The sequence below is a fragment of the Larus michahellis genome, chromosome 10, assembly GCF_964199755.1.
Source record: "Larus michahellis chromosome 10, bLarMic1.1, whole genome shotgun sequence".
Classification (NCBI taxonomy): Eukaryota; Metazoa; Chordata; class Aves; order Charadriiformes; family Laridae; genus Larus; species Larus michahellis.
In genome coordinates, this window is record NC_133905.1 from 323165 (window position 1) to 336455 (window position 13291).

At 50.2% G+C, this 13291-nt stretch overlaps 2 protein-coding genes across 6 annotated transcripts in view; both read left to right on the top strand.

Annotated features, from left to right (window-relative positions):
- Window positions 1-6781, top strand: part of FANCD2 (FA complementation group D2) — a 52427-nt gene extending 45646 nt beyond the window's left edge. For 4 of the 5 annotated variants that reach the window (XM_074603205.1, XM_074603209.1, XM_074603206.1 and 1 more), the window contains exons 39-43: window positions 874-912; window positions 1541-1615; window positions 2746-2820; window positions 5808-5954; window positions 6480-6769. In XM_074603205.1, the coding sequence (XP_074459306.1) occupies window positions 874-912; window positions 1541-1615; window positions 2746-2820; window positions 5808-5954; window positions 6480-6644 (501 nt within the window). In that variant the 3' untranslated portion in view covers window positions 6645-6769. Of the gene's footprint in view, window positions 1-873; window positions 913-1540; window positions 1616-2745; window positions 2821-5807; window positions 5955-6479 lie in introns of all 5 variants that reach the window. The other variant, XM_074603207.1, reaches the window with a different exon arrangement.
- Window positions 6782-6785: 4 nt separating this feature from the next.
- BRK1 (BRICK1 subunit of SCAR/WAVE actin nucleating complex) lies at window positions 6786-7386 on the top strand. The gene is made up of 3 exons (XM_074603226.1): window positions 6786-6965; window positions 7047-7129; window positions 7243-7386. The coding sequence occupies exons 1-3, from the start codon at window positions 6848-6850 to the stop codon at window positions 7267-7269; spliced, it is 228 nt and encodes a 75-aa protein (XP_074459327.1). The 5' UTR covers window positions 6786-6847; the 3' UTR covers window positions 7270-7386.
- The last annotated feature ends 5905 nt before the right edge of the window (window positions 7387-13291 follow it).

Consider the following 13291-nt stretch of genomic DNA (forward strand, 5'->3'; position numbering starts at 1 on the left):
AGGTGATAGATACAGCTGTGCTTTTCTCCTTGCTTAGGTTGATGATTACTGTTTGCTTTTATCATACCCAAAATGATAATTGGCAAGTTCAGCTTTTTCAAGTTCAGCTTATGAGCTCTAGTGAATTGAGATGGATTCTTCTATGCAGCAGTATTCACTGGAGCCCCACCTGTGCTCCAGGTGCCTTTTGACAGCATAAAAGGAAGAGCTGGACCAGCTGGTTCTGATTTGCAATCCGTAGCAGCAGCAGGGTACCTTCACAGCTCTCACTCATAACGGTGTGCTGTGTCAGTTAAAACGTCCGCTAATTAGTTATAGGATTGGTCACTGGCAAAAATATATATGCAATTGTATACCAGAAGAAAGCCTTCAAGAGAGCTGAGACCATCTGTTCCATTTCTTTGTTTGCTGTTGGACCATAGCTGTGTGTGACCTGTGCAGCGACACCTGGTGTCTTTTGCCAGCTGGCACTGTTAATATAATAGCTTCATTATTTCCTCCAAAATCCATTGTTTTGTACATCTCAGTTTTGTTTTGTCCATTATGTGGGTTACTTGCCCATCAGCTAGACTTGCGTCTCTTGGGTCCCAAATTATTAAGAACTTCAGATAATTTTGTGCCATCTCCAAAAGGTGCACCTTAGATAACCAAACAACCACCCTGCCAAGTACTTCTGCCTGACAGCCACTGCATTTCACGCTCTTATGTGGTGTTCCCTCTCAAAACTTGAGAATGGATGTGGCCTTAGAACAGGTTTCACACTTTAATGAAGGGTATGTAAAGAAGGGCTGTTTTCACTAGGCTGCTGTGCTTATGTCGTTTCCTTTAGCCTTGTGGACTAACCTGGCTCTCTTTTTCCTCTCGCCCAAGTAGGTATTTGACAGCAGGCCTGTACTCAGCATCTGCCTGAAGGTAAGCAAGAATTCAAAATAACTGAAGAGGGCAGCTTAAGTACCAGCTTTCTTGAATCACTGCCTCCAGTGGAGTAGAGTGGTTACTGAACTCTCTGGAAGAAGCAGATACTGTTTCTTACACCTTTAACCGTCTTCCACTAATCCTTTATTTTATGGCTTGACCATAACAAATTTGCTGCAATTGGCCTTACTGACTTTAGACCCTTTCTCCTCTCTCCTCTCCAAATGAGAGGAGACATCACAGCAGACAGGTCTCCCTTGGAGCTCAGAAAGGTGTTATGTCCCTCTGCAACTCTCCCTTTTCTGGATAGGACTCATATAGATGGACAGAGATTCTAACACTTTGTGTTTAGTTCCGTTTTATTCCCAGTTTGCTGGTGAATAAAACCAGGGATGTGTACAATGATGCGAGTTTTTTCTCCTTGCCTCTCTTTGCAATGTTTAAAGTGGGACCCTTTACTGATCCTGTATATTCCAGTACAGCCTTCACATGAATAGTCTTTACTAAGCAAGAACCACCTCCAGGGTAGCTTGGAAGAATGTATCATTATCATATTGGACTTTGTGATGGTTCTTTGAAAAGGAATTTAAATGTGCCTTCTGATATATTTATCATTCTTTTACAGTACGGCCGTCTCTTTGTAGAAGCATTTCTGAAGCTTGCCATGCCTCTCCTGGACTACAGCTTTAAAAAGCACAGGGTAAGTCTTTCAGAGACAGAACTGTCTGGAACCAGCTGGGAAGCGTGACTGATGCTTGCTAGAAGCAGATTCCTCTCTCTGGTCATGTGTTGGCATGACACTTGTGCCACTTCATGACAAACGTGCCTAATGTCTGCAGCTGTGCTCTGCCCAGTTTACTTGCCCATCCAGTGTGCTCTCAGCAAACAGATCACCGTTACCCAACTTGCCATCAGCCTTCTGGTTGGATGGCTTCACTGTTAGCAAAGGAAGCCCTTTCAGCCTCCATCTCTTCAAAAGTTATTACCACAAAGGTGGCACTCACGGAGTAGGAAGCTCACGTGAGCAGTCAGGTTGGTGACTGGCTTGCAGTCCAGATGGACAGCGTCGTGGGTGTCTTTGCAATAATTCTTGGAGCTTTGGGCCAGACAGCATGCATGAGTGCAGATGGACCGGCCAACCTTGTTGCACTACATGACAAGCAAGAGCACTTCACTTATTCCCCCAGCTTTCTTGCAAGACAATCCAGCTTTGACAGTGAGACTCATTCTTTGGTTTAGTCTTCACAACTTGCATCTCTGATAGATAACTCCTTCCTACTGCAAATGTAATATCTGTTTTCATGGATGTTTGAGGGAATGAGGTTATCAAACATATCTAATCATTGCCACTGGGCAATAGAAAGTGCTATGTAATTTGTTCAATAAAGAAGATTGATATCCTGAGTTCGTGTTGGATGCATTTCAGTTACCACAGTCTAGCAGTGTGTTTTATACTTTTCCTCTGGTTCCCCTGTTTCAGACAGTTGTACTCAAGGCAAGATGTGATGAGGCTGTCTTGATTTTAATTGCCCCACTTTCACTGATACACATTCATTCCAAACTCTGATTCAAAAGTGCTTCAAAAAGTTCAAAGTGCTTGGCCTGACAACATGTGGTCATACTTCTATTACCAGTTACTTGACTTATAAGCACACTGACAGTCTCCTGTGGCTTCATCCCGTTTATCTGACGTTTCCTGCATATATGCATCATATCTCTATCCCAAAACCCTTTGAAAGGGTTGCTAGGACTAATACTGTTTCATTATTCTTGTTTCCCTTATGGAAAAATCCTTTGAGAATGATTTGCTGGTCTACTTATTTATTGCAGGATGATGTGCAGAGTTTGCTGAAAACCTTGCAGCTGAGTACCAGACAACTTCATCACATGTGTGGCCATTCCAAGGTAAGATGAGTTCTAATTGCAGCACAAACTCCTGTCCTAAGAATGATTTATTTCCCTTCCACTGCTTTTCTAGGGCATAGGCAAATTCTACTTGCAGGCTTCCAGTAGAGTCTGTACAAGCAAAGAGTCTGAGAGGAGGAGAAATAGCCTTGGTTAATGGCCCCAAAGTTGCAGTATTTGATCTGGAAGTGGCTGACTGGGATGTCAGCTCAGGTTAGCATACTCTTTTTTTTTTTTTTTTTTTTTTTTTTTTAGGACAGAAGTTCTTGACATCTTTAGTTGCTGGCATCTGGAAGAGGGTGTTTCTGAGGACACAAGCTAAGACCTTAGAGACCTTGCATAAATTACAGATGCTAGACTGATAACATGGGAGAGAAGCTTTGTCAAAGATCAACAGCCTTGTGAGTCAGAAGGATCAGCAGCAGGAGGCGGACAAGGGGAAAACCTTATTCAAAGTCCTCTCGAGGTGCCTCTTTGGCACTGTTAAGTTTATCTTAGGGAAGAGGGCAAAGGGAGGGGAGGAAGCTGGTAACACGCAGCCTGCCAGTCTCTCTGTAGGAGACCTGGGGCAGAAAGGAAGGAGAGGATTAGCACCCTGCTTACAGTGTGGACAGCCAGTGCTTGTTGCAAGAGAATCACCTGGAAAAAGGCCATTAGAAAGAACTTCATGTGTATGCTTCGTTCTTGTTAGACTCCTAAGAAGCTCAGAACACATGTCCAAGAAGGGAACTTTGCCAAAGTAGCTGGAGGGAGAAAGCCACCTATTAGCATGGCTCCCTAGGCTTGATTTGCTACAGATTTAGTCCGAAGCTGACATCAGGAGTGTGGAAGTCTAGCTGGAGATCAGAACATGTCATTGCAGCTGTCAGCACAGGGGACAACTGGAAGCTGGCACAAACCCTGGAGATGCTAAAAAGTCCTCATGTTTGAAAGTGAAATCCTCATGCTCACTTTAAAGTCACAATTCACCTTGTGAACAGGATAACATCATTGCAGTGTGAAATGTCCTGTTTGTCTTTGCACTTCACTAGCATTTTCAAGTGCTGTGTCCCACGGCCCCTGCTAGCATATAGCTGCAATTAGCAAACACCCATGTTTTACCACTGCTCTTGTATCTGTTGCAATCCAATTAGGGCTCTGCAACAAATAATTTTTGCAAGAATGAGAAGGCAGCAGCTGAAGTTAGGCAAATAAATGTATGAAATGATGCTCCATACCTGTTTGAAGAGGACTTGACACCAACATTTGTTAAACCACTTTTGATTTCATTTTCATACACAACTGGTAGATGCTCACTGATGTACCATGCAGTGTTACCTAAGATTTGCGACTCTCCCTCAATAAGTTTAGAGCATCACGCAGCAGACAGTAGCAATCAGCTTCACCTGTAACTTCCTAAGAATTTGTCATTTACTCCTCCACACCAAGCTCCTCTTCTGTTTGCGTATCTAATGCTGGACAAGGACAGTTTCTGAAGACAGATTTTTGCAAATGCCATGGTACTTTGCTAAGTCTGTGAACTGCCTGCAAATGGTTGGGCAGGTTCCAAGACCCAGGGAGCACTGTGATTGTTGATTGTGTCATTAGTGAGGTTTTCCCTGATTTGGTTCTGATTAGTGCTGATGACTGCTAGGTCCTGCATGTTACCCAGGCAAGAGAACAGATTGCTGTTGGTTGGTACTTCGTTACCCATTTGTCATCGGCAGAACATGGAGCAAAGCAGTGTCCCTCTTCCCAGGCACATTGGACTCTTCCAAGAAATGAAGCTGATCTGATTTCAGAGTATAGCTAATGAGAGTGTCTTAATGCAAGAAGGTTACAAGTATTCACATGAAAGAGGAAAATACTTATGCACAAAATAATTGTTTATGGCTCTTGGCAGGTTTTCTGGTTTAGCAATGACGCTATTCTCTACTGCAGATCCAAGCCTAGCAGGAAGAGATGCTCACCCGGAGCTAAATCACACGGAATACCTGGCATAGCTGCCCTTCCTCGGCTGGTTTTTGCTTACAGCAACTCCATCTGTTCCCTCCTGTTCTAGTTCTCCAAAAGCCAGTGCTTCTTTGGCCTGGACAAGCTGGCTTTGGAGTTTATAGTGCACACACATTCCATGTAGCTAGCATAGAGGAATTGCATCAGACACTGAGCAAGAAAAGATTGCCATTGCAGTGGCTTATTCACCACCTTTCTCATTCTTACTTCTGTGTGCTTGGGAATTCAGCCATTTCCTGATACGAAGCTCCCTACATTAGTTTGCAGCTTATGGCTATCAGCAAGTAGTTATCTCTCTTCCTAGGTAGGTAGTTTTGGAGTCTGGCCACTTGAAGCATTGCTTTTGGCTTTGGACTGGAACGGTGTGATTGTCCATTGCTGACCTCCAGAGATAACTCTGCTATTTCACCAGCAATAGCTGGTACGCGAGTCGGACTTACCCAGACTCTATCAGCTGCACACACCACCAGCAGCGATGCAGCTTCCAGATGTCCGTGTGCAAGCAAGCTGTGGCTGCCGTAAGCAGGATGACAGCAGTGTGAGATCTGTGCGTGAAGAGCTGTGCGTTGTTCTTGGAGAACACAGCAAATGGTACCAGCCTCTTGCTGAGATGATGGAGCAAAGGAAAAGCAGATTCTCAAAATAATTTCCCAAGGGTCAGCAGAATGCATCTGACTTACGTAGAGGAGTTACAAGCCCCTCTCTAAGGTTCCTGAGAAAAAGCTGAGGCCCCTTCTATTTTTATCCAGAGTGGCTATGGTTTTTTGGATTGTTGCAAGGGATCATTTTGCTGCCTTAGACAAGATGCTTAACTGAATTCTGTTTTTTAACAGAAGCTATAAAAGCATTTGGCCAAGAAATGACATAACCTGGGCAAGCTTTGTGGGGATCATGTCCCACCCCTCCCACCTGTATGACCAATGGCTTTTTTAATGGCCAGAATGGTTAGGTAAGAATCAATTGATCATACTCATGTTTTACTGTTTCATATTTAGATTCGCCAAGACATTGGACTGACCAACCATGTGCCGTTGTTGAAGAAGTCACTGGAGCAATTTGTATACCGAGTGAAGGCAATGCTGGCGTTCAACCACTGCCAGGAGGCGTTCTGGGTTGGCATCCTTAAAAATCGGGATCTTCAGGTGAGGATCACCGTCCTGCCTAGGGCAAGCAAACCCTGGGCAGGGACAATGCTTGTCCTGCCTAGACAACTGTAGCTCTGCCCTTGTCAGTGGGTAGAGCTGGGAGGCCAGATTCAATGTATTACAGTCCTGTCTAGTGCAGCAGAAAGAAGCATTTTATTTCAAGGTTAAGGGCTTGCTTGCAGTGAGGCTGTCAGCCTGAAGCGGTCAGTTTCTATGGTTTGTATGGATGGGCAGGGGGACCTTCCTCTGCTCGGTGGCCAGCACTGCACAGCAACGAAGAGGTGAAGGTCCCTCGGAACATCTCTTCACATGTGCTCTTGTGTGTGGCTTTTTAAAATGGCCAATTCTGGCCGTTTTCTTCATCTTTCACTGTAGAAGCAGGATGGTTGAAACAAAACCAGTGTTTTACTCAAAAGCTTTTTATTTAAGATGGTAACAAAACGCCGCTTTCTTCCATCCCATCCTAGCACCCATGGGCTGCTTTGCATACACTCAGTACGGGTCTGTTTGCGTCTGACTTAGGGAGAAGAAATTTTGTCTCAGGCGTCTGCAGAGAGGGACTCCGAGGAGGAGGAGGAGGGCTCCGCAGACAGCCCCGCTGAGGTACGCCTGCTGCCAAGAGAGCAGCTGTCTTGGGAGCGACTCCCGCCGGAAGGCGGGTGGAGGGGGGCGCACACTCGGCTCTGACGGCGGTTCCCCCGCAGGAGCCCAGCGGCACGGAGGCCAGCGAGGCGGAGGAGGAGGCCGGGCCGGGCCCTTCCCGCGCGGAGGCCTGAGGGCCCGGCGGCGGCGGGGCCCGGCGGCGCGCAGGCGCGGAGCGGGGGGGGGGGAGGGGGGAGGGTGCGTATCCCCGCGCAGGCGCGGTGCGCCCCGGGGCGGCGGGGGCGGCCATGTCGGTGCAGGAGGACCCGGTGCAGCGGGAGATCCATCAGGACTGGGCCAACCGCGAGTACATCGAGGTGATCACCAGCTCCATCAAGAAGATCGCGGACTTCCTCAACTCCTTCGGTGAGGGCGGCCGGGGGGCGGTGGGGAGGCTGGGCCGGGCCGGGCGGGCGCCTGCGGTGTCTCACTGCCGCCTCCCCGCAGACATGTCGTGCCGGTCCCGGCTGGCCACCCTGAACGAGAAACTGACGGCGCTGGAGCGCAGGATCGAGTACATCGAGGCCCGGGTGAGCAGCGGGGTGAGGGCAGGGGGGCCGGGGCGAGCACCGGCGGGGCCGGAGCTAGGCCCGGGTTCGGGTTCGGCCCTGGCCCCGGCTGAGACGTTTCCTCTTCCCGGCAGGTCACCAAGGGCGAGACGCTGACGTAGGCCTGGTGCGGCCCCGGGCCCCCCCTTTCCCCGCCGGAGCACCGCTGCCCCGCACCCTGCTCGGGGCCTGCCGCCGCCGCCTCTGCTTGTGTTGCCAATAAACCGCTGTGCTCCTGCCCCGCTTGCTCTCTGCCTGCCTGCCTGCGGCCGGGCCACGGGGTGCCCGGCTCCCTGCCACCGTCTTGGATGTCCAGAGCCTGCCCGTCCGTCTGCCTGACCCGCAGGGCTCAGGCCGGCGTTCCTCCCCACGCGTGGGGGCTGTGATGGGAGGGGACACGCTCCAGGGATGGCAGGCCTGGCTGCTGTCAGCTCCAGGAGGCACTTGACCGGCCTTTGTGCTCTTGCTGGGGTCACAGCGGAAAATCTGGTGATCCCAATAGTTTGGAGAATGTCTCAGCCTTCATGTGCGCACACTGTCAGGGACGTGTGGGGACAGTGGGATCACCTGGCGTGGTGCACAGGAGAGAGCCCTTTGCTGGCACCTAGAAAGAGGTGCTTATCCTCCTCTCTAGGGAGGCAGGTGGGAAGGAGAAGGAAGTCTCTCTTCCCTTCCCACCACTCCTTTATTTATCACAGTTTTTCAGTGGGCATCTAGAGCTGCAGACTCACGGCTCATACTTAGCGTTTATTGGGGAGTTCATAGGATTGGTCTCAGTAAAGGTTGTCTTGCTTCGCAGCAGGCTTGAAATGTCTCAGTATATTATTCTCCAACTGAAAGCTATTTGTTTTGTGATGGCAATGTGATGTCTGCAGTGTTTACTGGGCACCTGGGTAATTTAAAGTTCTTTATATTTTTGAGGCTGGCAGGTCTGACATCACTAGTTGCTCCTCAATGTAGGTCCTCCTCCAAGCTTACAGTTTTGTTCTCCATAGGAAGCTCTGTGTTTTCCATTGTTTTGATAAGTCTCCTCCAGCCTTTCCCTCAGCTCACCTAGGCAGTTATGCTTCACTCTCAGGTTGGCTGCACGTCTGGGAGGCTTGGCCACTTCTGCTGCGTAGTCGCAGTGGAAATAAGTGCTTCATAGCAACCCTGCAGAACTTACAGTGGAGTGCAGCAGCCACGAGTCATGGTACTTTCGCTCAGGGGTGATATCAAATGATGAGAGGGTGCTGTTGGACAAGATTAGTAGGTAGTGCGAAAGCACTTCTCTTTCCTCAGAGGCAGTTGCTCTCTTTGCCAGGTACATCAAAAGCGTGCCTTGGCCCAGGCACTGGTTATTATGTGTGTGCTGGAGTGGAGTCCTCAGATCTCTGACCTTGGAGATAACTTGATAGTTGTCTGGACAAGGCCCTGAACAGCTTGATCTGACTTTGAAATTAGCCTTGCTTTGAATGTTGGGGGGTGGGAGGTGGGTGTGCTAGAGACCACTAGAGGTCCCTGCCTACACTATCCTGAGATCCTTCACCCGAGGACTGAATGGGGGACAGAGGGCACCACAGACATCCCTGGGACGGGGCTGTACCGGCCTGGCCTCTTCACTTGAGATCCATTGCATGTTCCTGTTCCCCACTAGCAGTGTGCTATGTCGCTCTGGGATCCCTTCCTGTTCTCCTGGTGGGTGGTTGTAATGGTTCTCCCTTTTTCCTCTGACCCCAGGGTTTCTAACAGAAGTAGGTGTTACTGCAGAGTCAGTGTGGCCAAAGCAGTTTTGGTGTAGGGATCTGTCTTCTGGAGGGTACCACTCCTCCTGGGATGCGTGCTCTCACAGAGCGTGGGCACCAAAGGATCAGCCTGTCTGGTTCATCTCCCAGCAGGGATGGTGGGCAGCTCACTGCGGTACAGAATTCTGCCCTTTTTCTTTCCCTTTCAGGGAGTCTCTGTGGTTCCCTAGGCCAGGCTTTGTGGTTTGGGTGCTGCTTACTCCAGGCCATCTCTGGGAGGAAGAAGCAGTATCAGCCTGAGGACCAGAAGCCCCCTGTTCCTCAGGCTGATACTGCTTCTTCCAGCAGCTGCTGTGGTGGTGTACAGCCTTGTAGTAGACAAAGTTTTGATATGTTGGAAGCATTCAGATTGTTTTAAAGACTGGGGAATTCTGCTTGCTTTTTTCTTTTTTTTTTTTTTCTTGTACTGTGTCTTTTTCAGAATATGATGCCCCAGGAACGCACATTAAACTTTTCTGGAGTGGATTTGTGTATTCTAAATCAGGAGATTGATTTACACGCCGTGTTAGTGATGCTGTTCTCTTCACTGACCATTTAACATAGCAGGAGATAACAATGTGCTCCATGTCCTCAAAGCATACTTGTCCCAAGAGAGCTGGGTGCTCGGGCACCCTTGCAGCTCTGGTTATTGGTAGCTGAGACCTTTTGGTGGTCTGAGACCTTTTCCCAGAGCCTGAACTGGAAAGCAGGCCATCTTGAAGCCTCTTATGAAGGTGCCAGAATGGGGCAGTCTCATTAGAATCATAGGGTTGGAAGGGCCCTCTGGAGATCATCTAGTCCAACCCCCTGCCAGAGCAGGGTCACCCAGAGCAGGTTGCACAGGAACGTGTCCAGGCGGGTTTGAACGTCTCCAGAGTCGGAGACTCCACCACCTCTCTGGGCAGCCTGTGCCAGGGCTCTGCCACCCTCAAAAGTAAAGAAGTTCCTCCTCATGTTGCCCGTTACCTCTTGTCCTGTCACGGGGCGCCACTGAAAAGAGCCTGGCCCCATCCTCCTGACACCCACCCTTTCGGTATTTGTAAGTGTTGATAAGATCCCCCCTCAGCCGTCTTTTTTCCAGACTGAAGAGACACAAATCCCTCAGCCTTTCTTCATAAGAGAGGTGTTCGAGTCCCCTCATCATCTTGTTAGCTCTCTGCTGCACCCTCTCCAGCAGTTCCCTGTCCTTCTTGAGCCGGGGAGCCCAGAACTGGACACAGCTTAAGCCACAGCTGTAGCTTGAGAAAGGTTCACACTCTCAAGTGGTGGACAGTGGGCTGTTAGTGCTCGCTGCCTGCTGGACAGGCTGCCAGATCGCATGGAGTCATCGGAGCAATCCTGCAGTCCTCATTGGAGTTAACAGTTCCAAGGTTTGGGAATGAGTCGTAGTACTGAATTTTGATCTTGGGCAGGAGACGAGATGATACTATGTTTGGCGTCACCATTTTTCTGGTGTCAGCAGAAGGAAACAGAGCTCGAATTCAAGCTTTGCATACCCCATAGAGGTTGCAGTGTCTGATCCAAAGCGCATATTTTAAGATGAATGGATTGGACCAGACTTCTCAAATAATTCTAGCTTCTAGTAAATAACCTTTGGGCTCTCTAGGTACCACCACTAGCAGAGCTTTGATTTTAGGAAACAGCTTTGAAGTCAAATGTACCTTCATCCCCTTTATGTCGCAGGTGATTGAACTTGATAATAATTCAGTGACCTGAGGTGATCTCAAGAGAGGAGTGTGTTAGGACACAGCTGAGTTGTTGAGGGAGAGCTGCACTTGGTCCCTAATGGCTTTGCAAAGCTGGACTTTAAAGATCCCAGAAGATGGTGTCTGCTTGCATCCTGATGCCAAGGCACTGGCAGCAGTGGAAGTCACCTAACTTTGTCTCACAAAGAGAAGATTTACCCTGCCCGCCTGTGGTTGCTGATCATGCTGGGTCGGTGGGCTGGGAAGGTCATGGGGGTATGGAAGGTCTCCAGATTCACTGAGATTTTTGTATGCAATTTCCAAAAAGCTGATAGCAATATTGCTCTGAACTGTGCAAAGCATGAGAACCTGGGACTTGGTCCTAGTGCACAGAGAAGCTTTAGGGTGAATAGATACACCACCAGCTTACCTTGCCCCTCGCTGTCCCTCTCTCCCCCTGCAGTCTAGACAATTATTGTCCCAAAACTCAGAGTCCTGCCAACTGTAGGGTCTGGCCAGTGGCAGGTTTGTAGACACACCTTAGCTGGAGGACGCACCGTGCTGCACTCAAGCGAGCTTTGTTGGTGCAGCTGAGCTGCTGGCCCAGCCTCAGCCCAGCAGGGCTGTCCCTGTGTTGCCCTCGTGTCAACAGGTAGCCCCGCATCTCATGCCTTGTTACCCCTGTTTGGCTTCTCTGCTTCCTGGCCGTGCCGTCTCCCAGCAGGGATGTCACTGACAAAGTGGTGGGAGGTCTCAGCTGGCCTCGCTGACAGGGTCACAAAGGGGGTTGTAGAACCAAACCCGTTCCATAAAAAGTCAGGATTGAATATCAACGTCCTTGGCATTGCCTGTGCGCTCAAAAGCGGAAAAGGGCTGTATCAAGAGGGAGGACCAGCTGGAGCAGGGAGCGGTCCCTCGGGCTCCCTGCACTTCCCAGGGAGCGTGTGCTGTGCCCTCCTGTGGCTCTGCCTCCACACAGCACTTGCAGCCCCCCTGCGAGACCAGAAGAATGGAGGTGGGATGGGACCCCAGGGAGCAGTGGGGGTGAGGAAGAGGAGAGGTGCTGATTTTTAGCAGGTTTTCTTGCAGGTTGCTCCTGGAAGGCTGGTCAGGGTGGTAGGCAGGGACAGTGTCCTCAGGCCCCACATTTATCCCCTTGTGCTTCCTGCAGGATTCGCGGGCTCAGCCAGGCCAGCGCTGGGTGCAGTTCACTGCTCCCGCTTCTCTAGCAGCCAGCAGCCCCTTTCTCAGATCCTGGCACCCCACACCTTCCCCTTGCTCCTTTGCAGCCATCTGGGAGCAGGGCAAATATTTTTGTATTGATAACAACAGAATTGCACTAATGACATGAATATAGATGTGATGAAACACACATTCTTCAAATTTACCACAAGGAATGTAATAAGCAACAGTTGAAACTGACTAAAAACTGGCATGTTTCTGATCAGGATTTGGAAAACATTCTCCCCACGCTGTTACTGTTCATCAAGCAGCCAGCGAGACTGGAGAAAACAGTGTTGAGGGAGAGGGGAGAGGAGGAGACCTAGGTCCACCTTGCCCCATCTGAAGCTCTGCCGTTACCATGATGTCCAGGAATATTGTTAGGTGCTGCGGGGCCAAATATTGCCTGTCCCTTACGGACTTGTGCTTTGTGCTGGGGAGGCACTATCCATCCTTCTGATGGTGGTGGGGAAAACACATGGCCATGGGCCTTGGCAGCCAGTCTGCTACCCTCCTGTGCAAAACTGCTCTTTCCGCTAAATTGGAAGGACCGGCAGCTGTTGCCCCAGGGGCTGCCAACCCTCTCCCTCATGCAGAGCCACAGCAATTAAGGAGGGGATTTTGCACTTTTCTTGAGACTGAAATCCCTCGCTCTTGGGCCTCATGAGCTGTTGGTAACACCAGAGGAAACCAGTAATTCCGCATAAAGCGATACATCCTGGTGAACGCCTTCAATTGATTTAGCCTGCTCAAACAGAAGAATCATGCAAAAGCCAAGGGAATGTGCCATGTTTGTTAACTGGCCAGAAAAGTGATTCTCGGGCCGCTGCCTGTGTGCTAACTGGTGCACGAACAGGCTGAGGCTGGACACATCACACCAAGGCAGCTGCAACAAGGGAGAGCTCCTTCAGTCTTAGGCAGTTGGGCTGCCTGCTTCTCATTGGCCCCAAAATCCCTTGTGTCGATTCCTGTTGTTCAGGGGGACTGTGAGCTCCTCACTGCCCCTGTGACAGTGCCCAGAAAACAGGACAGAGCTGTGGGCCCAGCCCCAGGTGGGGCTGTGTCCCAGCCCTTGGACGGAGCTGCCCGATGGGATGTGCTCCTCTCCCTGGGCGCATGGCTCCCCTAGCTGTGCTCCGGTGGCTCTCCGCGAGTGCCCCAAGAACTGTTTCCACACAGCCTCAGCGTGGCCTGAGGTCACAGCAGGTCTTTGAGGTACCAACACGTCTGTGGGGTCAGAGAGCCCTGTGGTGCTGCGCTGGCTACAAGAACCGATTGCTCAGCCCCCAGCCCCAACTGCAGCAGCAGCAGCAGCATGGTGCGAGCGCACGGGACTGTGGTCCTCATCCGACACATCCACCTTGTCGTCTTCTTCCTGGTGGCCCTGCACGCCAGGGTTGTCTGGGCTGCTCCATTGCAAGCACAGGGAGGAGGTAAGCGGGCGGCACTGGTGCAGCCTTTCACGAGCCAGCAGG